Source organism: Zonotrichia leucophrys, chromosome 28 (genome assembly GCF_028769735.1).
Source record: "Zonotrichia leucophrys gambelii isolate GWCS_2022_RI chromosome 28, RI_Zleu_2.0, whole genome shotgun sequence".
Lineage (NCBI taxonomy): Eukaryota > Metazoa > Chordata > Aves > Passeriformes > Passerellidae > Zonotrichia > Zonotrichia leucophrys.
In genome coordinates this window covers 590315-613833 of record NC_088197.1, presented here as the reverse complement: position 1 = coordinate 613833, position 23519 = coordinate 590315, and the positions used below count along the sequence as shown (strand labels likewise).

At 56.9% G+C, this 23519-nt stretch overlaps 5 protein-coding genes across 5 annotated transcripts; 2 read left to right on the top strand and 3 right to left on the bottom strand.

The window, feature by feature from the left end:
* The first annotated feature begins 5608 nt into the window (after nucleotides 1-5608).
* LOC135458875 (bone morphogenetic protein 4-like) lies at nucleotides 5609-8428 on the top strand. The gene is made up of 5 exons (XM_064734313.1): nucleotides 5609-5893; nucleotides 6008-6153; nucleotides 6536-6658; nucleotides 7018-7216; nucleotides 7576-8428. The coding sequence occupies exons 1-5, from the start codon at nucleotides 5632-5634 to the stop codon at nucleotides 7968-7970; spliced, it is 1125 nt and encodes a 374-aa protein (XP_064590383.1). The 5' UTR covers nucleotides 5609-5631; the 3' UTR covers nucleotides 7971-8428.
* A 1580-nt stretch (nucleotides 8429-10008) lies between these two features.
* LOC135458876 (potassium voltage-gated channel subfamily V member 2-like) lies at nucleotides 10009-13863 on the bottom strand. Its single transcript, XM_064734314.1, has 2 exons — nucleotides 12208-13863; nucleotides 10009-10848 (listed from the first exon to the last, which is right to left on the bottom strand). The coding sequence occupies exons 1-2, from the start codon at nucleotides 13456-13458 to the stop codon at nucleotides 10582-10584; spliced, it is 1518 nt and encodes a 505-aa protein (XP_064590384.1). The 5' UTR covers nucleotides 13459-13863; the 3' UTR covers nucleotides 10009-10581.
* Nucleotides 13864-15258: 1395 nt separating this feature from the next.
* On the bottom strand, nucleotides 15259-19287 carry CD320 (CD320 molecule). The gene is made up of 5 exons (XM_064734495.1): nucleotides 19099-19287; nucleotides 18722-18931; nucleotides 17787-17858; nucleotides 17285-17433; nucleotides 15259-16938 (listed from the first exon to the last, which is right to left on the bottom strand). Exons 1-4 carry the CDS (start codon nucleotides 19184-19186, stop codon nucleotides 17288-17290), a joined length of 516 nt encoding a protein of 171 aa, XP_064590565.1. The 5' UTR covers nucleotides 19187-19287; the 3' UTR covers nucleotides 15259-16938; nucleotides 17285-17287.
* A 629-nt stretch (nucleotides 19288-19916) lies between these two features.
* On the bottom strand, nucleotides 19917-21489 carry NDUFA7 (NADH:ubiquinone oxidoreductase subunit A7). Its single transcript, XM_064734053.1, has 4 exons — nucleotides 21365-21489; nucleotides 21200-21249; nucleotides 20957-21106; nucleotides 19917-20161 (listed from the first exon to the last, which is right to left on the bottom strand). Exons 1-4 carry the CDS (start codon nucleotides 21413-21415, stop codon nucleotides 20065-20067), a joined length of 348 nt encoding a protein of 115 aa, XP_064590123.1. The 5' UTR covers nucleotides 21416-21489; the 3' UTR covers nucleotides 19917-20064.
* Nucleotides 21471-22029, top strand: RPS28 (ribosomal protein S28). Its single transcript, XM_064734054.1, has 3 exons — nucleotides 21471-21586; nucleotides 21663-21710; nucleotides 21785-22029. The coding sequence occupies exons 1-3, from the start codon at nucleotides 21548-21550 to the stop codon at nucleotides 21905-21907; spliced, it is 210 nt and encodes a 69-aa protein (XP_064590124.1). The 5' UTR covers nucleotides 21471-21547; the 3' UTR covers nucleotides 21908-22029.
* Nucleotides 22030-23519: the final 1490 nt, after the last annotated feature.

The following is a 23519-nucleotide window of genomic DNA, read 5'->3' as shown; positions in this document are numbered from 1 at the left end:
TTGCTGAGGCCACAGCTTCTCAGAAGGGGGAAAAATCCTAAAGAAAGGATTTTTATGAAAAGATGTCGGTGACAGTCCTGGGCCGGGAGCGGCTCTGCCCGAGGCCGGGTCCCCTCCGGGCAGCGCAGGAGGGCGGCAAAGCTGCAGCCGCTGCTGCTGATCCAGCTGCAAATGGAAAAGGCAATTAGGCAGTGTGAAGTGCTTTCTTCCACAGCTGGGAGAATCAGCATTTACTTCCCAGACGTGTTAGTGGAAGGTGCTGGACAATTCTGTTGCCCCGGGGAGGGAAAATCTCAGTCACAGCAATAGCCCAGGGCTGGCAAATGTGGACTCGCCGCCAGCTTCGCCTCTGCCCTAGGGCAGTCTCTGCACTTTCCTTCTGCATTTCCCTGCATAAAGTCGGGCTGATACTTTCAGTGTCATGGTAAAAATTTGGAATCATCAGAGGAACGGGGCGGTGACGGGGTTGCGGGGCTGGAGGAGTATGTTAAAATCTCATCCAGAATCACTGACGTCCAGAAATCCATCGTCATTTTGTGTCCCACCCTTAAGGCATCTCAGAGATACTTGCTTTCAGAAATCACTTTTCTTTCCCCTGGAAACAGCTCCATCGTGGAACAAAGAAATCCCCTCCAGCAGCTGCTGAAGTAGTTGTGAGGGGACAGAAAACTCTCAAAACCCGTTCAAAGCCAGGAGCCAAACAAACCCCGAAGGATGCACACCCAAGGGCTGGGGCAGGGCAGGACCAGGTCCCAGACAGAGCCTGAAAGCACTTGGCCATCAGCTCAGCCATCCTTCTCCCTCTCCTCTTGCTCATGCATTGCAGATTTTTAACCCTAATTTGCTTGGTGAAGGGAGCAAAGCCAGGAGATTTAGCACAGAAACAATATTGTTTCTTTCTGCACAGAACATCAGCTCAAGGCTGAGCCACGCAGGACAGTCAGTGCCTCTGCCCTGCCAAGGAGATGTCGTTGCAGCTGGAGGACCCTTGTCCCTTCTCTCCAGCTGCTGGGCTCCTGCCTGGGCCGCCCTGCCACGGGGGCATGTCCTGGTGTGGTGGTGACACGGCAGCAGGGATGTGGCTGTTGGTGTGTCCAAACAGCCCCCAACCAAACCGGGAATGTCAAATCCAGACAGAACTGCTTTGTGCCCTGGGAAATTTTCATTGAGTTAAAGCTGCAATAGAGAAAGAAAAGGCAAAGCAGGATTTTGTTCTGCACCCCCAGAGCTGGGGTCATTGTCCACCTCCCCCTTCCAACCCTCTGGTACCAGCCTTCCTTTATCCCACACCCCAGAACTGGGGTATTCCCTTCCCTTCCCTTCCCTTCCCTTCCCTTCCCTTCCCATGCCACACCTGCAGCCCATTCAGAGCAAACCTGTGCAGGTGCCTGGGGAATGCATCTCCAGGAGAGCCCCTGACCCTGGCTCCAGCACCTCAGAAGCCCATTCTGGGCACAGTCCCTGGCAAATCCAGAGGGAGATGCTGAAAGAGTTAATGCCAAATCACATTCCTCCATCCCTGGTGTGAGAGTGTGGCTCTGAAAAAGTGCTGACATCAATATTTTGTGTTCAAATACAGCTTTTCTCAGAGATAACGTGCTCACTCCCCACAGCTGGGGCTTTCACAGGGTCAGGGACAGCAGTCACAACTTGCACCCTCAATAACCTCCCTTTCCTCATGGTCTGAAACTGGCATGGAGGAACAAAACCTACCTAAGGCTCTGAGCTGGTGAAGGAATGAGCCCCAAGCTCCCAGCTGGGACCCTGACACAGAGAACAAGAACAGCCTTTGGCACCCAGTGGGTGCTGGATGCCTAAACCTGGGTGCTCTGAGCTGCTGCCACAGGAAACTCGGTGCAGCCCCAGGTTCATTTTCCATCTTGTTTCCTTGCAGATGGACTTTTCTGGGTGCCCACAAAATTCAGCACTGCTCTGGTCAAAACCCCACGTGGTGGGGAGATGGTTTAGACCCTGGAAAACTGCGAAATGAAGGAAAAATGTTATTGTGTCTCCCAGGTGGAATACTATGAAGTTGTCTGGAGCTCTGCAGGACACAGGAACGGCTCAACGTGGCTTTCCAGGGGTTTGGCTCCTCTCTGGTGGGCCCAGCTGGGCCCTCATGTGGGGTTTGAGCTCCTAGGTGGATGCTCTAATATTGGCAGCTTCACACAAGCATCAAACTAGAGTGGTAAAACCCTCACATTTGTATTTTCTTGTGTATAAAATGTAATGTACTGCCACTAATTCATGCATATATAAGGGCCATAAAGGAACAAATGGCTTTTTCTTTGGAGTGAGGATTTATTTTAAAACGTAATTAAGGAACAATGATATTTATTTTTAAAAATATTTAGTTGTTAGGTGTGTCTTCAGTTTAACAGAGACCCGACTGTCTAGTTGAGTGTACCTTTGTGCACAGGGGTTTCTGACTCAAAAACCACTGCTATGCCCCCAAAATACTTCTTGCCAGCTGTGCCTTGCTGCTGCCCTTCTTTGGGGATGAATGAAGAGCCTGAGGCTGGAGGGAGGGTGGAGGGTCCTGAGGTGTCCCTGCTGAGGTGCTGCAGGGGATTTTTGTGCCTTTGTTTTGCAAATCTTTGCAGGAAATCGATGTGGGAAGGTGCTTGGGCAGCTGCTCGTGGGGGGATCCCTGCTTGCTTAGGTAAGCACAGCTGCCGGGCTCCATCCGCTCTCCTCCCGCACATCCGCACCGGGCCAGGCGGGAGCTGCCCCCGCTCCTCTCACCCAGCGCACCTGCGGCTCCCGGGGGGGGACCCGGAGCAGGGTGTGGGGAGAATCTCCAGCTCTCCCCCTCCAGCAGAGTGTGGGGAGAACCTCCAGCTCTCCCAGCCCAGCAGGATTTGGGGAGCACCCCCAGATCACCCCCACGCTGTGCTGTGCTGGGGGCAGAGCCGGATCTGCTGCCATGGGGCTGAGCTGGGCAGGTGGCTGCAGAGCCTGTGGTGTCCCAGGGCAGCACACACAGACCCTGACAGTGGATTCTGCAGCCTGGAATGTGCCAGTCGTGTCCCTCAGCTGCTGGCAAAGCTGTGGGACAGGGAAAGCAGGGGGTTGCTGGGGCAGGGTGGGTGCAAGGCAGGTGTTTCAGGCTGAAGGGGCAGGACTGTGTGTTGATTGTAGATATAAAAATGTGTCCCCACCACAGGAAGGACATGGACCTGTTGGAGCCAGAGGAGCCATGGAGATGCTGCAAGGGAGGGGGCCCCTCTGCTCTGGAGCCAGCCTGGCACAGCTGGGCCTGCTCACCTGGACAGGAGGAGGTTCCAGGGACACCTCAGAGCCCCTTTTGGGGCCTGAAGGGGCTCCAGGAGAGCTGCAGCGGGACTGGGGACAAGGCCTGCAGGGACAGGACACAGGGAATGGCTCCCACTGCCACAGGGCAGGACTGGGTGGGATATTGGGAATGAGGAATTGTTCCCTGGCAGGTGGGCAGGCCCTGGCACAGGGTGCCCAGAGCAGCTGTGGCTGCCCCTGGATCCCTGGCAGTGCCCAAGGCCAGGCTGGACAGGGCTTGGAGCAGCCTGGGACAGTGGGAGGTGTCCCTGCCATGGCAGGGGTGGGATGAGATGGGCTTTAAGGGCTTAAAGGTCCCTCACAACCCAAACCATTCTGGGATTCTTTGCATGCAAAGGGAAGCAAATCAAACCATGCAGGAATAAAGAGCTGCTCTGCTCAGCCAGGGAGAGCTGACAGTGGAGTTACTCCAGGAGTAAGGAATAGATGCTGCAGGAAAAAAGCTGCCTCCCTTCTCCCCATCCCACTCCAGAGCATCTGCCCTTCCCCTGAGTGTGAACAGAAGGTCCAGGACATGGGGGGCCGGTGGTGTACTGGGACTGTATTGGGACTGTACTGGGGATGCCCTGGGACTGCACTGGGGCTGTACTGGGACTGTACTGGGACTGGGACTGTACTGGGGCTGCATTGGAGATGCACTGCGGATGCACTGGGGATGCACTGTTTTTTCTCTAACTGCAGGGAGTTACAGGACGGAGAGCAATGCCTGGTTTGGGCACAGGCTGCCCGGGACGCGCTGCCTCTCACGGCTCTGCCAGGCACAGGCTCCGGACCGAGTCCGCACGGGCGCTGCCATCCGGGAGCGCCGGGGTAGCGGGGCTGGAAGCTGCGGGTGGGGCTCCCGAGACCCCGCCAGACTGTCTGTGGGATATGTAAATGAGAAAAGGCAATTTTTTTTTTTTTTTAATAAAAGCTACTTTAACCAGCGGGTATAAATGAACTCTCTACAAAATGTTTCGCAGCTTGTAAAATAAACATCGTGGGCAATTTGCAGGTCCTTGGGGCTCCGCTGTGCAGCTCCACGGCCCCTCCGCATCCACCATCCCGGAGGATGCAGCCGTCTGGCACGGGCTGGGGGTGCACGGGTTGGCTGCTCCCGGCTGCAAACTGCGGAGCCGGAGACAGGAGAGGGAACCGGGAGCTGAGCGTGTCGGGGCAGAGCTGCCTCCGCTGCAGCACCCCCAGATATCCCGTGGGACATGCTGCTGGAGAGCTGGCAAGAGCAGGGAGAGGATCTCGGGGATGCCGATAGCTTCCTCTCGCCATTAACTCCAGCCAGTCGGTGCCGCCGTGCCTGTTCTGCATAATTAACAGCCCTCTGGGCTGGAATAAACTGTGGGCACCGCTGGACATCAGCCTTCACCTTGTCTCCCATCAGGTGGTCCTAGCAGGCCTTCAGCCGCTTGATGAATTAGTTAATTAATGCTAATTTTTTCCGTTAATTCCCATGGCAGCTGTACAGTGTGTCATGTCCACCTGCACCAGCTTAGTTTCTCTGTGTGATTATGGAATAAGACTTAAAGAATTTGCTTTTATCCCGCTACCGGGATATTTCGTAAAGTTCAAGTACTCAGGAATTAGCAGCAAATGCCTTTTAATTCCCCGGAAGCCAATAGCCTATTAAAAAAAAAAAAAAAAAAAAAAAAAAAAAAAAAAAAAAAAAAAAAAAAAACAAAGAAAGGAATAAAAAAAGAAGCAGCTGGCTTAGGGTGCTGCTGCTGCGGTGTGACCCCACGCACAGCCCGGGGCCGCAGCACGGCCGGGTCCCTGCTGGAGCCTGCTGTGCCCATGGCCTCGGCTCTGGCGGGACACACAGGCGGGGCCGCCCGCACCCTGCGCACTGACAGGGACATGGTGCGGGGACACCAGGGTGGCACCGAGCCCCGCCACGATCCTCGCTCGCAGCGCGGCTGAGAGGGGCAGGACCGGCCCGGGCAGGGGATGCTCATCTTGATGGGCTGCATTCCTCCACACAAAGGTGCTCCGATTTGTCCCATTAGTGCCGTCATTAAAATCCAGTTAGTCCCCTACGGAGAGCGAATGCAGCCCAGCCGAGGCCCTGGCGAGGGGCTGCTGGCCCCAGAGCCCCCTGTCCCTGCCAGCCTGGGAGAGCCTGGTGAGCCGTCCTGCCTCCCGCTTGTGTACTGGGGCTAATTGATGCAGGGGGCCCGGGAGCCGGGCTTCTCACCTTGTTAGCACGGCAATTAGCTCTCTTTACCCTCCTGATTGCTCCTGTGCATATTTCACTGCAGTCCAGTTATAAATGCAGCGCCGGGGAGGCCGCGGGAGTGGTGCAGGGACAGCGAGCACAGAGCCATGCTGCGGACCGTGCTGCTGCTGCTGGCCCTGGCCCACACGGCGAGCCCGGGCCCTGCCAGCGTGGCCATCCGGCGGGATGAGGCACTGAAAAAGCTCCTGGAAGTCTTTGGCATGGAAGACCCGCCAGCCCCTCCAACTCACTCCAAGCAGCCGCCCCAGTACATGGTGGATCTATTCAACAGTGTCGCCAACGCGGATGGTGTCACCAAGAACCCCGACATCCTGGAGGGCAACACCGTCCGCAGCTTCCTGGAGAAAAGTAAGGGCGGGGGTCGTCCCCGAGGGGCTGGGGAGCGTCTGTGGGGAGGGGCTGAACGCGGCCGGTGGCGGAGCCGCCCCTGGTTCTGCTCTCCTCAGCACATCCTCTCTCCAGCTCACAGCGAGGAGATGCGGTTCCTGTTCGTCCTCTCCAGCGTGGCCAAGAACGAGAAGATCCTCACGGCAGAGCTGCACCTCTTCCGCCTCTGGCCGAGGGTCACAGATGTCACAGATGGGCCCAAACGGCAGCACTTCTGCCAGGTGAGGACAGGGATGGGGACGGGGACAGGGATGGGGACAGGGACCTGGATGGGATGGGGACAGGGACCTGGATGGGGATGGGGATGGAGCTGTCCCCCAGCCTGTGCCCAGGGGTGCCACTGGCACACTGTGGTCATTCATTTGCCTGCAATGGGAACACAGCCTGGCTCTAGGATCACATGAACAAATGTTTCACAGAGAATCATGATGGTTTAACTGCGGCAGGTTCTTAAATATCCTTCTGGCTTATGCAAACATCAGCAAAGGCACACCAAGGTTGTTACAAATCCATGCTGACAACTCCCCATCTACCCCCACACCTCTGTCCAGGGTTAACCCCTTGGGCAGAGCACACCGGGGTGACCACCTTTGCCTTCCCCAGGTCAGTGTGTACCAGGTGCTGGAGAAAGACAATCCAGACACCCCTGGAGGGAAGAAGCTGCTGGCAGCCCGGATTGTCTCACTGCAAACCTCGGGCTGGGAGGTCTTTACCATCACACCAGCTGTGAGTCACTTTTCCTCTGTTTTCACCTTTCAGGCTCCAGTGTAGTTTCCTGTCTGTAGTCTCTGCAGTGACATGGGGGGAATACATCCTCTGGGAGGGGGAGGAAATAATCCTGCCAAGAGCCCCGGGGCTGCTTCATCCTTCCCTGAACTTGGCTCACTGCTCTGCAGGGTGTGCTGGTGCCGGCTCCTGCTGTAGTGTCCCCTGTGCTGCAGCCCGGAGCAATCCCTTCCCGCGGCACACAGAGTGTGGCCTCAAGGGGTCCCGGGTCACCATGTCCTGCTGCTGTCCCGGGACCTGCCTGTGGGGACACCACAGTGCCTGTCCCGGCCCATGGTGACACTGGTTTGGCTCCCCAGGTTCGTGACTGGACCGAAGATGAAAGCAGCAACCAGGGTTTGCTGGTGACAGTCCAGAGCCGGGGGGAGGGCCCACTGGACCCCCCACCACTGCAGTTTGCGTCTGGCCGGGGCCACCATGAGAGCAAGAAGCCCATGCTGGTGCTTTTCACGGACGATGGGCGCCGCGGAGCGTCGCTGCCCACAGCCGGCTTCCCAGGTGGGTCCCACACGCCTGGCACCACTCCCTCGGTGCCAACATCCCTTCTCAGGAGGTGCTCCCCACACGTGGGCTCCTCAAATCCAAACCTCCTTCCCTGCTGCTGGGAGAGGCTCTTTCCTTTCTGGTGTAGCCTGCTCAGGGGTGTCGCCTGCTTGCAGATGTGAAGCTGGCTTTGAGTTTGGCCGTGAGACTGAGGCTGTCACCTCCTGCTGGCTCTGTCTGGGCTGGTGACAGGCTGTGACCAGAGGGTTGCAGACAAAACCTGTGGGGAGGGGTGGCTGGGGGGGCTGCAGTATCTTCTCTCTCCACCCAAGCTCGCGCAGTGGCCAATGACATGGGATGCTCCTTTCTGACAGATTCAACGCCTCAGGCTCCTGATCTCCCGGCGCCCAAGCCGGGCAGGTCGCGCAGCACACGCTCGCTGGGCCGGCTCCAGCCCTGCCAGAGGCATCCCTTGTCCGTGGACTTTGAGGAGATTGGCTGGTCTGACTGGATCATCTCACCACGGGGGTACAACGCCTTCCACTGCAAAGGCTCCTGCCCCTTCCCTCTGGGCGAGAACATGCGGCCGACCAACCACGCCACAGTGCAGTCCATCATCAACGCCCTGAAGCTGAGCGAGGGCGTCAGCAGCCCCTGCTGCGTGCCCGACAAGCTCTTCTCCATCAACCTCCTCTACTTCGACGATGACGAGAACGTGGTGCTCAAGCAGTACGATGACATGGTGGCCGGGAGCTGTGGCTGCCACTGAGGCAGGAGGAGCAGGGGCTGGACACACCTGCAGGGGCTGCAGTGGGGCTGCACCTGCTCCCTCCGGAGCACCAGCGGGGTCTCTGTCCCACAAACCCTCTAAAAGAGATTGGGCCGAGCAAAGCAAGGGAGTGCTGGGCCTGCCCAGGATGGTGTCACCCCCTGACAGGGCCAGCCAGGGGAGGCTCAGGGCCAAGCTCTGATAAAGCCAACCTGAAGGAGCCCATGTGAAACAGCAGCACCAGGGCCGCAGCTCCATTTTGGGGTGCCCTGTGCAGGGCCATGAGTGTCTCTGCCCACACAGAGGCTCCTGCAGGCTGTACTATATGTATATAGCAAGAGCACTAATATATGAGAGAAACTGCCTGTACAATGTCCTGTAAATGTCTGTACATTCCTGCATTGCTGTGACTTGTAAAATTAATTCAGAGCAACTATTTAAAAGTGCTGTTCTCCAAAGGCTGCCTGTGGACTCTGAACTGCTGCCAGGAACAGAGCAAGGAGACATCTCTCAGGCACAGGGAAGGGCGTGCACATGGAGGGATGAAGATGCAGCTGCAGCGCAGTCTCCAGGGGCAAGGGGACGGGGTGGGTGTGCCCTGTTCCTTGAAAGCTGAACGGTCTCAGGACCATCAGCCTGCAGCTGGGGGTGCAGGGAGATGAGCAGGTGATGGAGGTGCTTGGGGGAATGTGGTGATGGGGTCTGGGCTGGGATGGGGGTGTCTGTAGAGGTGCCTGGAGATGATGCTGCAGGGGCAGGTGAGTGGTGGCTGTTGAAGTTTAACCCCAGGTAGCAACTAAGCACCATGCAGGCACTGGCCTCCCCCTCCACCCTGGTGGGATGGGGAGGAGAACCAGAAGAAAAGGTAAAACGTCTGGGTTGAGACACCCAATTGAAAATTCAATAGTGGAAATAAAATATAGTAATATTTAATAATATTTGTAATGAAAAGGGAGACACCATAAGGAGGGAGTCATAAATCCCAAGACAGACAAATGATGCCCAATACCCAGTTGCTCAGCAGCCACTGATCTGTGCCCAGCCTGTCTCCTAGCAGCAATTGGCTGCTGAGAGATCAGTGTGTGATCAAGAATATTCTCACCCTGAATCTAAAATACAGCATTGTACCAGCCCCTGCCAAGAAAATGAACAATATTGCAGCTGAAACCAGGACAGTGGGGCAGGAGAGCTCTGGGGGAAGATGGTCAGAGGAAACTGCTGTGACCAGAGAGAATGTTCCTCATGGAAGAGAAATGGGGTGGAACCAGAGCCGCCCAAGGCTGTGGGGTCAGGTCAGTGGTGGGGAGGTGCACAGAGGGTGGGTGTCAGTGTGGGTTACTGGGGAGTGGGTTTAGGTGCTGGTGTTCAGCACAGGGTCCCCTCACACCTGGTGGCACAGCCCCCTTGTCCCCTGCAGCCCAGCTCTCAGTAGGAGTGTGTCTGTCCCTGCCAGAGCACTCAGCTCCTCCAGGTCTCTTTCCAAGCTCCCAACATCAGCAGCTTAGCCACAGCCACAGGCTGATACCAGGAGTCTCCCTGGCATCTCCAGCTCACTAGTGAGTGAATTGTACCCTGGCCTGGCTGGCACCAGTTTCTTTCCCCTGCTCACCTGGAAGCAGCAGCAGCAGCTCTTGGCCCTTCCCCATGCCAACCCTCCGTGCAGCCCGAGGACCCTCTCTCCAACTCACCCAAGGGAAGGGTACATCCCTTCAGGAAGCCCTTTCACTGGACACGGTCACACAGTGGAGGGCAAATCCTCGCCCTGTGCCCCCCCAGATATGTTGCTCACTGCCTCCCATGACGTGAATACAGGGCAGAGCCAACTGGTGTGTCCTGATCATATGCACATCCCAGCTCCAACTCCAATGCACCCAGGCCCAGGTACCTCATTCCAAAACTAATGTATGGACAGAGCCCTGTCCTTGCACTGAGGGACTTGTGAGCCCTGGGGAGAGGTCCCCTCCTCACCCCAAATGATGAGCAGTTTACAGAATCACACACAGTGGCTGGACAAGAATCCATGACAATGAAGGTTTGGGCCTGGTTTATTAAATCCTGTTCCTGGGGGTGCTCTGGCTACAAGCTCTGTGTGCCTATAGTGCCTGTGAGTCCCATCACAGCAGCATCCCAAGTCAGGAATCAAACTCCAGGGCAGTGGGAAGAAGAGCAGATTTGGCTGGAAGGATGCATGGCTGCAAGCCTTTCCTCTGGGCCTTCACTCAAATCTCCACACTGGACCAGGCCTGGGCTGCTTGGCTGGGAGGGAGTCCCGGGGCCCTGGGCAGGGGGAGTCTGTGTGTGTCCCACTCAGCAGGGAATGGAGCAGCACCTGCACATGAGTCACACTGGGCTACCTGCCTCACACAGGTGACACTTTAGTCCCATCCTCACTCCCCGTGATGTCAGGGTGCCCTTGCCTCAGCCCAGGGCAGACAAACAGCCCTGACTGACCGCTCTGCAGGACAGCATTGTCCAGCAGCAGCAGTGAGAGAGGTCCCAGCTGGGAGCAGCCCCTGTGCAGCAACAGAGCCCCAGCTTGGGGCCTCCCTGGGGGACAGGAGCTACAGGGAGGATGGCCAGGACAGGGGATGTCTGGGGTGGGGGCCTGTGCTCAGCGGTAATAGCGGGGGTCGGCTCTCCAGCACTCTGAAAACTTGCGCAGGACTCGCTGCTTCAGTTGGATCCTCCTGGAAAGCTGAAGTGACTGGCTCATCTCATGGGCCTTCAGCTTGGCATAGTAGTCAGAAAATTTGTTGTAGAGGATGGAGATGGGCATTCCATTGAGGATGATGCCAAAGGAGATGCAGACAAATGCCACCATCCTGCCGAGAATTGTGTCAGGCACAGTGTCTCCGTAGCCCACAGTGGAGAGGCTGACCTGTGCAGGGACAGAAAAGGATAAAACTCCATGGGAACAAGCCCAGCAGACCCCAACAGCTAGTGCTGGAACTCACTCCCTCCTGCCCCTCTGTGGAGCCACCTGACCCTGTGACCAGTGCCAGACCCTGATCCTGATGCAGCCAGCTGAGCTGTCCCCTCTCCAGAACCTGCACGGCCAGGGCTCCACTGTCCAGGCTGTGCCCAGCAGGCCTGCAGAGATGAAGGAAAGGGCTGGCTGAACCCAAGAAACACAGATCAGAGGCCACACCCTGCTCCCTCACTGCTACTGTGTGTGTCTCTTCAAAGGCAGCTGGACACCCCTGAACTGAGCCTTCCCCAGCAGTCAGCATCTGCAGGAGCTTCCTTCCCCCTCAGAGCCGTGGCTCCAGAGCTTCCTGGCTGTGAGCTGCCTGGCCCCAGACAAACAAAGCTTCCTGGAACCTCCCTCCAGGAGAAACAGAAGCATTGCCTGGGAATAAATCATGTTTAGGAAATGGGGAGCAGGGCTAGGGTGAGATCTGAGGCCAGAGAGTTTTGGGCTTGGCAGGGAGCTGTGCTCCCAGGGAAAGGGATGTTCAAATGCTTGAACCTGGTGATGATGCTCTTCCTCAAGGAGGAATGAATTTGAACCAGATAGCCTTCAATGGCCAAAGGGAATTATAAGAGCAGAAGTGATCTGTGGGATCATTTAATCTGTAAATTAAAATGTCCTCATAACCTGTGGCTCTCAGGTGCTTTAGCTGTTCCCCATCTCGGAGGTAATGCCAGGTTTATTACAGTGCTCAGCTCTGCAGAGCTGCCAGCTCCTGGCACAAGCAGGGCAGTGAATGGGCAGCTGTGTCCAGTCTGTGTCCACTCTCATGACATGGGCTGAGGCACAGTGTGACTGTGGGTGCTGCCTGCAGCCATAGTCACACTCTGGCCATGGGTTCCCCATCTCAGACCCACAAGCTCTTGTGCCCCTTGAGCTCAGAGGGGCTGCAATGCTGCCCAGGCCTTAGGCTGTCTAGGGTGGCTGTCCCCATACCCACAGGCTGCATCCATTCAACACTTGGGTCCCATGACAGATAAAGCTGAGTCACATCCCACTTGTTCAACTCAGCCCTGGAGGTTCCCAAGGCACCACCTCTGTCCCACCATCCCACCCCAGCACCAGCTTTTGAGCCTCTGGGCTCAGTCCAAACCTCTGACTCCTTTTCTCAGAGCACCAGGGCACTCCCACCATTACTGAGCAGGTGGGAAGGCTGGGTCCTTCCTGCCTTGTGCCCAGCAGCAGCGGTGAATCCCCGAGCACTGGGGCAGCCCCTGCCTGCAGAGCCTCCCCCAGCCCCTCTCCCAGAAGCTGCTCCCACCTTACCGCTGCCCACCACCACGCGCAGGGGATGCTGGTAAAGTCAGTGCCAGGGACATCATGTTCCACCGAGTGGATGAGAGCAGAGAAGGTGAAGACCCCCATGGCAATGAAGAGGAGGAGGCAGCAGACCTGCTGGTAGCACTGGCGCATGGTGAAGCTGAAGGCCCGGAGGCCAGTGGAGTGACGTGCCAGCTTGAGGATGCGGAAGATCCTCATGAGCTTGATGAGCTTGAGGACTTTGCCCAGCTTGCTCACATTCTCCACCTTGTGCAGCTCCTCATGGTATTGCATTTCTCCATCATCCAGATTTTCAAAGAGGATCTGGATGTAGAAGGGCAGGATGGCCACCAGGTCTATAGCATTAAATGCTGCCCGCAGAAAGTTCTTGAAGCTGGAGGAGGATATGAGCCTCATGAGATATTCAGAGGTGAAGAAGATGGCACAGATCATCTCCATCTGCTCCATCCACATTTTCCCTGTCTTGTTTTTCATCTCCTCCACTGTGCTCAGTGTCATGCCCACAATGGAGATAAGCACAAAGAAGCTCGACATGACAGCAATGATCTTGGCTGGGACAGAAGAGTACGGGTTCTCAATGAGGTTCCAGACCATCTTCCGAAACCGACCCAGAAACTTGCCATCAAACTGCGTCCCTGACTCCATGGGCTCCAGTTCTGCCTCCAGTTCCTTCTCTATTTTCAGGTACTCACTGAGTTCATCTCGCTTTTCCTCTAACAGGATCCGGCAGCAGCGTTGGGAGTATTTCAAATGGATTCCCCAGTACTCGATTTCCTCCACAAAGTTACTGGGGCACATCTCATCCATCACCCACAGGACCCCACTGCGGTAGAAGTGGAAGATGTAGTGGAAAATTGAAGGATCTCTATCAAAGAAGTACTCGTTCTTCTGCACCAAGTAATCATCACAGAGCTGCAGCTTCTTCACGGGGTCTGTATAGAGCGCCAGCTTCCCAAGCCGGGTGATGGGGTATTGGGCAAGTACCTTGTAAGCTATCTGGAACAATTTGCCACCCACATTAATGTTGAGCAGATACTTGTTCCTTTGAATGGGAGTCTGGCTCTTCTCCTGACTACCATCTGCCACATTCTGCATGGAGTTCCATTGCCTTACCAGGCTATCCTGTGCAAATGGGATGTAGGATTCCTCTTCCTCCGGGCTCCGGCAGCGGCCCCGGTGGTCCCCGATCTTGAGGCTGGCCGCGAGACTCGCGCGCCGGGCGCGCTGCTGCCTCATGGTGCCCGGCCTCCCGCAGCGGTGACTCCTGCTCCCGGCCACTGGACAGCAGCTCTGCCTTCATGGGAACGCTCCCATGGCCACACGCTGACTGGGACGGTGCTGCAGGCTTGGGGCAGCGAGAGGGGCACAGCTGTGTCCCAGTGCCACGTGGCACCTGCCGGGGTCCCAAAGCCGATTGCTGATCTGGTTGGGGTTTGCATCGGAGCACTCGGAGGCGGCCAAGCGCCCGCTCCTTAAGACACTAATGAGATTGAGGCACTAGTCCTTTATGTAAGGAACTATTTCTAGCACTGCACTTCTCTTTTCCCTTATTCTGTTCTTATTAGCTGCTTGCATTTGCTGGATGTTGTGTCCTGGAAGGACATCCATGACAGCAAACTGGAAACAGCACAAACTTGCCTCAATTTACCCCCTGTTGATGGGACAGGAAGGTGCAGACATGCAGGATTTGTACTGGCTTTGTGTCCCCACACCAGATGCTGCTCTTGGCACCAGCCCTTCGTTAAAGGCTAATGCAGCTGCCCCGGCTGTCAGCTGTCACAGCCAGGGAAGGGAGATGGTCATGACCTCTCAGCTCATCCCTCAAGTCCCACAGTGCAGATTTAGTGGGGATGAGGTGAAGGCACCACCTCCACCTCCACAGTGTCCGAGAAGATTCCCTGAGGGACAAGCTGCTGCTGTGTCTCTGCCTTGTGCCATCACATCAGCCTTCAGCTCCATGACTCACCCAGGCAGGGACAGGAACAGGGAACAGGACACTGGAAATGCAAGTAGGCAGTAAAAGTTCCTCTGAAGTATTGGAACTGAAAGGGAGGAAATAATCCTTTGGATTTGCAAGTAAAAGGGGAACCAAAATTCAACAGGCTGATCTTTGAGGCCTTATCCTGAAACATGACCCTACTTCAACATGTAAAACATCACACTGATCTCCATGAACTGGTCTAATTAAATACAGAGACATGGAGCACAAAGATGCTCCTGGCCTGAAAAGCAGCTTGGGCTCCACTACAATTGAAGTCTCTGAGCCTGGGGATTAGAACAACAAAAACAATTCCAGCACCGGACAGAGGAAGGGAAATTGCTGTCAGAAACACAGCCCCGAGTTTTGGCACAAATCCATAAAATGTTTTTCTTTCACCCCTGAAGCACTCATCTCAGCGAGCAGAAAGTAAGACCTGCAATGTCTTGTGAGTTTGCCCCAGGGCCTCAGTCCCCATGGCAGGGAGGAACACTCTGCCTTGTACCACAGAGCAGCCGGGCTGGGCTCGGCACTGCAGCTCAGAGCACGATCTGGGACCGGCTGGTGACAGCTGACCTCGGCCACATGGCCCTGCCAGCACCAGCACTTCAACTGGCCCCAGCTCAGCCCAGTCCTGCCAGGACTCCTGGAGCCCTTCCTGCCCTGCAGTGCTCCCACTTCGTGTTCTGATCTGGCAAAGAAGGGACAAGTTCAGGCACTTTTTTCACCTTGTTTTTGGCTGAGCTCCCTGCTTGTCCACAGTTCAGCAGTAGCAGCAGAGGTGCCTCTGTGGCATCTGTTCTTTCTGTCCCCACCCTCTCTGTTTGCTTTGTTCCTGTATTTCATTTTCTCTGCTACAGCTGGTGTGTGCTGGAGTCACGTCTGTCCCAGGCAGGCACAGCAGCAATGGCCTCCTCACTGCACCCCATGCCAGCCCACCCACCCCAAGTCCTCTTTCCCAGGATGTGACAATCCAAAGGTCATACAGCCCCCGGCCTCCCAAATACAGAATCCATGCAAATGCCCATATCCAGGAAAAATAAAAACTCCAGAAACTGTTAATTTTACATTCTTTATTCTCCTCTGTCAGTCACCACAGCTATCTCTGTCTGTCCCTGGAAACAGAAGGTTGTGTGTGCCCTTGCAAATGACTCCTTGGTACTAAAAATAGCAGCCCTGGAATAACTCAGGACTCCACACCACATATAGAAGTTACTCCCCTGGGGTATGGCAGCACTCACACTATCCAGGAGCGGAAGACTCCTACTCCAAGGCTGGTGACTGGTGTCTGCTTGGCAAGCCAAGCTCCCACCTTCAAGGCACAGAGGTCAGCAGTCAAGGCAGCAGCTTGGCGCTCTCAGTGATCACTTGTGCAAGGTACACGTGGCCAATGCTGAACCAGAGGCACTGGGCACTAATCTGCCCCTGCACAGTCAGTTCTGAGATACACAGCATCAGTCCTTGGGTCAGACACTGTGTGAGTGGCACGTGGAGCCCTGGCCAAGGACATGGCTTACTTCCAGGTACACCTCCACTAGACCAAGATGCTCAGAGCCCTGTCCAGCTTGGTCCCAGGGATGAGGCAGTCGCAGCTGCTCTGGGCAACCTGAGCCAGGGCATCGCCATAAAACCCTCCTTTGTGTCCTACCTAGGCCTCTGTCAGTTTGTACCTGCTGCCCCTGGTCCTTACAGGCCTTGGTGAAAAGCCTCTCTCCATCTTTCTTACAATCCCCCCTTTAGACATGGACAAGACACAACAAAGCTCCCCGGAGCCATCTCTTGTCCAGGGTTTGCCCTAACAAAGGTGCAAACGCATCAAACTTCATGAGGTTCCTGTGGGCCTGAAGGTCCCTCCAGATGACATCCCCCTCCCCAGCTCACTCCTCAGCCTGGTCTCATCCTCACACTGGCTGAGGGTCCACCTGATCTCACTCTACGTGCTGATGAAAACCCGGAATGGCACTGGTCCCAGTACGGACCTTGAGGGACACCACTCATGTCAGAACACTTCTAAGGAGACGCCATTAAGAGTGTTAAGAGAAGCCCCATGCAGCACTCAGCACTGGCGTGGGCAGAGCGGGTCTGCCAAGCATGAAGATGTGGAAGAAGGGAGTGTGAAAGGAGCTGCCAGCCCAGGGCCCAGGAGCTCCTTGCCCGACACGGGCTCAGGTGAGAGCACAGCAAAGCCAGAGCAACTGTCACCCCCACGGTGGCACTGTCAGGAAAAGCCTCTTGTGCAGGGGACTGAGCAGCATCAAACAGTAGTGCAAACATGGAGTATTTGTCTGACCTGTGCAGCCAGTGAGTGCCTTTGGAAATAGGTGAGAAAGTTCCTGTTCCCTGACAAAATCCAGGGGGAAGAATGGGACGGATGACAAAAGGCTCTTGGCTGGAAGTGGAAGGAGACAGTTGAAGAGCATGTGGCATTTCAAGGAGAAAAACATCTTTGAGTCCAAGGCCACAGTGGTGGGCATCAGCAGTAACAACTGTCATGCAGAACAGTGAAGGCATTTCTGACACCTTTGGGGGGGCTGATGGACAGTGCCAGGGAAGGTCCTGTGCTATTTCTGGAGCCAAGGCAGTCCTACAGTCTAAGAACCACTCATAAAGGGAGTATCCTCTTGGTATTCCAGTGTAACAAGCCAGATTTGAGAGCTGATGTCCAATTCAGTCAGGCTCTGTGGTGAGCAGGGGACAGACCAGGCTAGTCTCACCTTATCACCTTGGGATAAGGATCCCTGTTACAAAGCCAGAAAAACACCTGGTTATTGACAGTCCTTTGGGAAGAAACCTAGTTTGAATTCAATTTATGCAAAGTGGAGGGAAAAAGTCCCACACTAGAAGATTAGTATCTCAGCAGGACTGCTCCATGTCCTAGGCAGCAGGGAGGAAAGGGGAGAGTTCTGCTGTTGCAGGGCAGACCAAAACCCCATGCCCCTGGTTGGCAAGCATCAGGGAAGCTGGGAAAACTTAACCCCCAAAACCTACCCCCCTTCCAAGGGGAAAGCTCTAGAAGCCAGAAACACAAGGCAAGAACAAATTTCTCCCTCTCCCTGGAGCACATGGGATGCAAAAAACACTTACCCTTCAGGGCAAGGAGCCTTTCTGGCCCTTGCCAGGCATCAGCTGCTCCCTGGAGGCTTTTTCTAGACTGCAGGTGTCAGATCTGCGTTTTGCTCTGGACAGACCCCACGCAGCAACAGAACTTGCCACTACCAGGATAATCAGGAGCCCTAGAGAGGAGAGTGCACAAGCAGAAACCCACTCACTGCTCTGCTCTTGCAACAGAGCACTGCTGCTCAACACCATGAGCCAGCAAGCAGAGATGAGCAGCGTCCCCAAGGGCAAGGGACAGACAGAGAGGAGGTAAGCTAGTGCCAGATTGCATGGAATGGCCTTTCCAAGGACACATCACACCCAAGGCACAGCAATACTTAAGCTGTGGTGTCAGGTCTCCCTTAGGCCTCTCAGTGCAGAAAAAGCAGCTCCTAATAGAGGTCTGGAATTGATCCCATCAGGATATTCAATTTATAGGCCAAGGTAGGTAGGTCCAAGACCATGTGCAGCACTCTTGAGTCTCACATACCTGCAACAATCAAGATCCATGTGTAACCTTGACTCCTCCATGGCACAGAGGCCTCAGGCGTAGCTGAAGGCTCTGTGAAGAAAGAGAAACAAATCCATGAGGTTTCCAACTCACCTTATGGGCAGCACTCAAAGCAGTCTGCAATCTACACCTGGCTGAGGTCCCAGCTCACCTCAAGTGCACCAAAACGCCTTTTTCAACTTAAGCAAAACCTTATCTACTGCTACTGGAGAAAAAGTTCTACTGGAAATGCATAGCAGGGAAAGGTGGGAAATTTTCCACCTGGAGCTGGAACTGCAGCATCCCAGCCTGTTCTCATGGCACTGAAAAGCCACAGGTACAACCAAAATGCAGCTCTTCACCTCACCTGCCAACAGAACATGTGCAGACACCAAACCCAAACCCAGTCTCTTGCACCTGCAGTAATCCCCCCCCTCTCCACATCCTCGGAAACCCCTGGGTGAGGGAAGCCAGAAGTGCCTTCCTAAGCACCCCAAACAGCCAACGGGTCTGACAGAGGATGCTCCAGGGCTCTGGTACCGACAGTACTGGGGTGCAGACACAGCTGGACACAAGCCCAGACACTGTGTCTGCAGCTCCTGGCCAGCCTTGATGGGCCAGACTTCCTCCTCATCCTCTTCCCTTCAGCCTGCCCATTCCCCAGAGGTCAGAGGAGCTCGGGAGGTTCCAGTGTCCTCTCGAAGGAGCTGCTGGGAATTGCATGTTCTGGAAGAAGGAAGGATGTACTTCAAAGGCCCTTCCCGAGGGAGCCCTGAGGGGCGTCATTGCCGTTCCAAAGGAAGCTGAAGGTTCGCGTCCCCCACAGCGCTTCCTCCACTCACAGTGACCCGCGGGGACCGCAGCTGCCCGCACCGGCCAGAGACGGCGGGGAACAAAGGCTTCGGTCCGGCTTGCCGCCCCCCGGGGCCCCGTACCTGCGCTGCCGGTGGGCGGCACCGCCGAGCTCCTCGGCAGGGTCACCGCGGCGCCGCCGGGACTCGGCTCCGCCGCGGTCGCGGTCCCGCAGCTCCACTCGTCCTCGCCGCCGTCACAGTCGGGGTGACCGTCGCAGCGCCAGCCCAGGGGGAAGCAGGAGTCGCCGGGCGTGCACTGGAACTTGTCCGGGGGGCAGCGGAGCGGGGCGGCTGCGGGAACAGGAGCGTGAGGGGAGCGGGGGGGGGCCCGGCAGGGAGAGCCCCCCGCAACCAGGGGAGCCCGCGCGCGCGGCGCACGAGGGCTCCGACCAATGAGAGTGAAGGGCGTGCGCGGGGAGCCAATGGGCACCGCCAGCCCGGCCGCTCCCCCAGCTCACCCGTGCCTGCAGGGAGAGGCAGCACCGGCCGCGCCAGCAGCAGCAGCAGCACCGGGAGCCCTGGCGGCAGCAGTCGCGGCCCAGCCATGCCGCGGGCCGGCACCGGAGGGACTCGCTGGGGTCGCCGCGCCGCTACAAACGCAATGTGCAGGAAAAGCGCGTGCGCTCCACCCCGACTTCCACCAATGGCGTGCTCGTGGGGGCGGGGCGCGAGCGCGCGCCCTTGAGGAAGCCCCGCCCACCTCGGGTGCCCTTCGGGGCGGGGCCACGTGACGGGGGCGGGGCCTGCCCATGCCGAGCGGCGCTGCCGCAGCACCGGGAACAGCACCGGGAACGAGCCCGCAGCACCAGAACGGCCCCGCGGCACCGGGAACGAGCCCGCAACACCGGGAACGGCACCGGGAACGATCCCACAGCACCGGAACGGCCCCGGCCCTGCAGCATCGGCACCGCCGCACCGGAACGGGCCCGGGCCAGCCCAGCCCCTTCCCAGCTCCCCGGAAGTCCCTCAGCACCGCGGCGGGCAGTGCCCCGCTGTCCCGGGGAGGGCCGGACAGCGCTCCGCCGGACCGAGCAGGGGGCGGTCACGGCAGGACACCGGCACTGGCGGTGGGGGCCACTGCCCCACGGCGCTGAACTTCTCTCGCAGAACCTGAGCCCGGAGGGAGCCCTGTGAGCGAGGCTGTGCTTTATCACCTCTGCTCTTCATTGACTGACTACAGCTTACAAATGCCCCTGTCCTGTGTTACTATTCCAACCAACAAATACACTGGTATTAAACAGCAGTAACTTGAATAAATCAAATAAAACACACAGAATGGGGGGTAATAATCACAGCTTTATATACATTTCTTAATCAGACATCAGCACCCTCCAGCAGCTTGGAGCCACATCCAGCACAGCCTCCCCATCAGAGCTGCTCTGGAACCACCTGTGCCCATCATGCAGCCACAGCTCGCTCCCTGCTCACAAGTAGGGCTCATCCCTGGAAATTTCCCACTTCCTCAGTGGTGGTCCTGGTGTCACTGGTTTCTTCTCTGTTGTTGTCTCTGCATCACCTGAACTGTGGTAGCGAAAGAAGGAGAGAGAAGAGGCTTTAGCAACACTCTTCTGATGAAATCACACTTGAATTTCATAAGAAGTTCAAGCCGCAAAGTAGTGCTGGAGGTGTTTGTTAATCAGAGTCCCAGCATGGTTTGGATTGAGTGGGACCTTAAAGCCCACCTCGTTCCAGCCCCTGCCCTGGGAAGGGACACTTCCACCATCCTCTCTGGCTTCTAGTTCCATCCAACCTTGAACATTTCCAGGGATGGGGCCAGCCCCAGCTGCTCTGGGCACCCTGTGCCAGGGCCTGCCCACCCTCACAGGGAACAATTCCTGATTCCCAATCTCCCATCCAGCCCTGCCCTGTGGCAGTGGGAGCCATTCCCTGTGTCCTGTCCCTGCAGGCCTTGTCCCCAGTCCCTCTGCAGCTCTCCTGGAGCCCCTTCAGGCCCTGCAAGGGGTTCTGAGCTCTCCCTGGACCCTTCACCAGGTGAGCACTCTCAGATCTGCCAGGCTGGCTCCAGAGCAGAGGGGCTCCAGCCCTCGGAGGATCTTTGTGGCTTCCTTTGGACTCATTGCAATGGGTCCCTTCTTGGAGACCCCAGAGCTGGACAGAGATGATGCAGGTGAAGTATTGCCAAAGCAGAGTGAACTTCCTCCCGCCTCACTTATTTGCAAGGAAATATAAACTCAAACAATCAGTTCCACAGTCCTCTGCCAATCTGAGTAACTTCCCACTGCCGCTGGGCGCGTTCTGTGTTCCTGGTACAGATCAGGACCAAGGCTGACCCCGCTCCGCCCGCATCAGACCCACCTGCGGGCCTGTGCCCCCGCGGGCAGCGTTTTCAGCGCCGTCGCCACCACCATGGGCGGCAGCGACTCGCGGCGCCCGTCACGGCTACAGTAATAGTTATCGGCGAGCTTGTGGCTGGGGCCCACCGGGAGCCGCGGCGGCGGCTGGGTCCTAGGCAGAGAACGAGCCGAGCGTCAGCGGCGGGCCCGGGGTGGGGGCGGCCCAGCGCCCCGCCCGCCGCCCGGCCCGGCCCGGCCCCGGCACCTCTTAGCGATCTCCTCGTAGCGCAGTTGCAGCTTCGCCTGGAGATCCCGCTGCAAGGCAAAGCCAGAGTCAGGCGGAGCTGCCGCTCTGCGCCAGAGGCTCCGCGGAGCCGGGGGCGCAGCGTCCCGCGGGGCAGAGGCGCCCCGAGCCCGGGGCCGTTCTTACCCCCGCCAGGAAGTTGCGGAGCCGCTGGATCAGACGAGTCGCCGTCGCCATCTTGGCCGCGGTGAAGGGCAGGGCCGCGGGGGGCGCCGGGAGCGCGCGCGCGGAACGCTGGGTCTCGCGAGACTCGGGACTATATAAGGGGACGCGGGGTTTGGCCGCCCCTTTCCGCGCCCCGGAGCCGCCATGGACACGAGCCGCGTGCAGCCCATCAAGCTGGCCAGGGTGGGTACGGGGCTGGGGCCCGCGGGAGCCGCGCCGGGCCGCGACACGGCGCTCACTCTCCGCTCTGTCCCCGCAGGTCACCAAGGTGCTGGGCCGGACCGGCTCTCAGGGGCAGTGCACTCAGGTGAGCGGGCGGGGCCGGGCGGGCGCGGCGCCGCGGGCCGGGCCTGGCCAGGCTGACGCGGGCCCGCCCCGCAGGTGCGTGTGGAGTTCATGGACGACACGAGCCGCTCCATCATCCGCAACGTGAAGGGGCCGGTGCGCGAGGGCGACGTTCTTACCCTGCTGGAGTCGGAGCGCGAGGCCCGGCGGCTGCGCTGAGCTGGAGCCGCCCCCGCTGCCCATCGCCCGTCGGGGATGGAGCCTGGCGCCGCTCGTCCCGCCGTGGGCGCGTGGGGAGCAGCGTGGCGGCCGGGTCACTGCAATAAAGCGTTTTTCCAGTAGCCCCTTGCCCGGGTTTCACTCATCAAGCGCCACCCGACAGTTGTGGTTTGTCTCACACCTGAGCACCTGCCGCTTTCCTCAGGTTCAGTAGCAACATGCCCTGCTTGTTACTGGGGTTACACATAGTGCCTGCGTTGTAATATCACTGTTATTGCACCTTTATTGACCTGTCACAACAAAAATAATTCTGTTTTGATTACAGTAGCCTTAATCCTGACTTTCCTGGTAAACAGTTTTCTGTATGTGATGGTGAAGTGGCACTGGAAACTTACTGGACCTCAGTGGAATTAAATCACAAGTTGAAAGTCGAGCTTGGTACCAGCTTTCAAAGCAACAGCCTGCTGCTTCTGTCTGTCTGTTCTCAGTACACTGCTCAGTGAATGCTGCCATAAATAACACTTGTTTTCCTTCCTGGCAGTCATCCACAGCATGTGCTTGGCACCCCTGTTGACTACTGCATCTCCTTTTCTGCGGCTGTCTCTTCCACCACAAAATCAGCTAGCAAGATGTGTTTTAGGATATTACATTAATAAAAAGTAGGGCTGAGAAGTTTAGAATGAGCCTTGAAGCTGCTGGTGCAAGGGCATGTTTTTAAGGATTGGCATTTTTTATCTGCTTATAGCATGGTCCATGTTTGTGGTGTGTTTGGGCAGTCAGATCTGCAGCCTCTGATGTATGGTCTCTGATGGGAGTTTTGTCTACAGAGTCCTGAGCTTGACTGAGGCAGTTCAGTGGCAGCTGTGACAAGATTTGGGTGTCCTGAAGCTGAGCAGAGCACTGCTGGGACAGATGTGCATTGTGGTGAACTGGAGCAGGCACTGGGGATTGTTATAGGGCTGATGTTAAAGAGTGTTTGTGGGATTTGTCCCTGCTGCCAGTCTTAGTTGTGCCCTGGGCAGCTCATGGGCAACATGAGGTGAGGAGTTTGTGCCATGGAGAAAACCCTTGTGTTTGTGCTGTTGCTTGATGTAGTTTGTGATTCTTTGAGGGTTTCAGAGTTAGCACAAGGCTCTGCTCCCTGGCTTGTGTGATGCAGCAGAGCTCAGAACTGGGGGTGCCAGAAGTCCTCTCAGAGTTCAGTTTTGTGGCTGCTGTTCATTCCCCCACTTCAGCTTCACCAGTGACCCAAGAGTATTTGCTCTGGCCCCTGCCAGCCCTCAGAGCTGGGTGACTGGGATACAGTGCCTTAGAGAGCTTCTGGAATGTCCCTGTGGGGTCAGCCTGGTCCCTGTCCCCTGACAAGGGAGGCAATTGGCATCTTCACACTTGGTCTGGTGATTGCCCTTTAGGGATGCAGTGTAATATCAGCACCACAGAGAACCAGGGCTGCAGAAAAATGGGCAATGACACTGCTGCAGCTGCCTGGGACACTCCAGCAGGGAGAAAACCAGACAGGGATGTAGCCAGAGCAGAAAGTTGCAGTGAATGACTTGGAATGTGGGGTCACCTGCTCAGCTCAGGGGCTGTGCCTCTGCTGCAGCTCTTGCAG

What these genes read in the sequence shown, in the direction of transcription:
- LOC135458875 (XM_064734313.1), top strand. Translation starts at nt 5,632, where the DNA reads ATGCTGCGGACCGTGCTGCTGCTGCTGGCCCTGGCCCACACGGCGAGC. An exon ending in CCGCAGCTTCCTGGAGAAAA is followed by an intron (nt 5,894 to 6,007) that starts GTAAGGGCGGGG and finishes TCCTCTCTCCAG; the next exon opens with CTCACAGCGAGGAGATGCGG. An exon ending in AACGGCAGCACTTCTGCCAG is followed by an intron (nt 6,154 to 6,535) that starts GTGAGGACAGGG and finishes TGCCTTCCCCAG; the next exon opens with GTCAGTGTGTACCAGGTGCT.
- LOC135458876 (XM_064734314.1), bottom strand. Translation starts at nt 13,458, where the DNA reads ATGAGGCAGCAGCGCGCCCGGCGCGCGAGTCTCGCGGCCAGCCTCAAG. An exon ending in GCGCGTGGTGGTGGGCAGCG is followed by an intron (nt 10,849 to 12,207) that starts GTAAGGTGGGAG and finishes GTCCCTGCACAG; the next exon opens with GTCAGCCTCTCCACTGTGGG.
- CD320 (XM_064734495.1), bottom strand. Translation starts at nt 19,186, where the DNA reads ATGGCTGGGCCGCGACTGCTGCCGCCAGGGCTCCCGGTGCTGCTGCTG. An exon ending in GCCGCCCACCGGCAGCGCAG is followed by an intron (nt 17,859 to 18,721) that starts GTACGGGGCCCC and finishes CTTTCTTCACAG; the next exon opens with AGCCTTCAGCTACGCCTGAG. An exon ending in ATGGATCTTGATTGTTGCAG is followed by an intron (nt 17,434 to 17,786) that starts GTATGTGAGACT and finishes TCTCCTCTCTAG; the next exon opens with GGCTCCTGATTATCCTGGTA.
- NDUFA7 (XM_064734053.1), bottom strand. Translation starts at nt 21,415, where the DNA reads ATGGCGACGGCGACTCGTCTGATCCAGCGGCTCCGCAACTTCCTGGCG. An exon ending in TACGAGGAGATCGCTAAGAG is followed by an intron (nt 21,107 to 21,199) that starts GTGCCGGGGCCG and finishes TTCTCTGCCTAG; the next exon opens with GACCCAGCCGCCGCCGCGGC. An exon ending in GCGGGGGCACAGGCCCGCAG is followed by an intron (nt 20,162 to 20,956) that starts GTGGGTCTGATG and finishes TCGCTACCACAG; the next exon opens with TTCAGGTGATGCAGAGACAA.
- RPS28 (XM_064734054.1), top strand. Translation starts at nt 21,548, where the DNA reads ATGGACACGAGCCGCGTGCAGCCCATCAAGCTGGCCAGG. An exon ending in AGCCCATCAAGCTGGCCAGG is followed by an intron (nt 21,587 to 21,662) that starts GTGGGTACGGGG and finishes CTGTCCCCGCAG; the next exon opens with GTCACCAAGGTGCTGGGCCG. An exon ending in CTCAGGGGCAGTGCACTCAG is followed by an intron (nt 21,711 to 21,784) that starts GTGAGCGGGCGG and finishes CCCGCCCCGCAG; the next exon opens with GTGCGTGTGGAGTTCATGGA.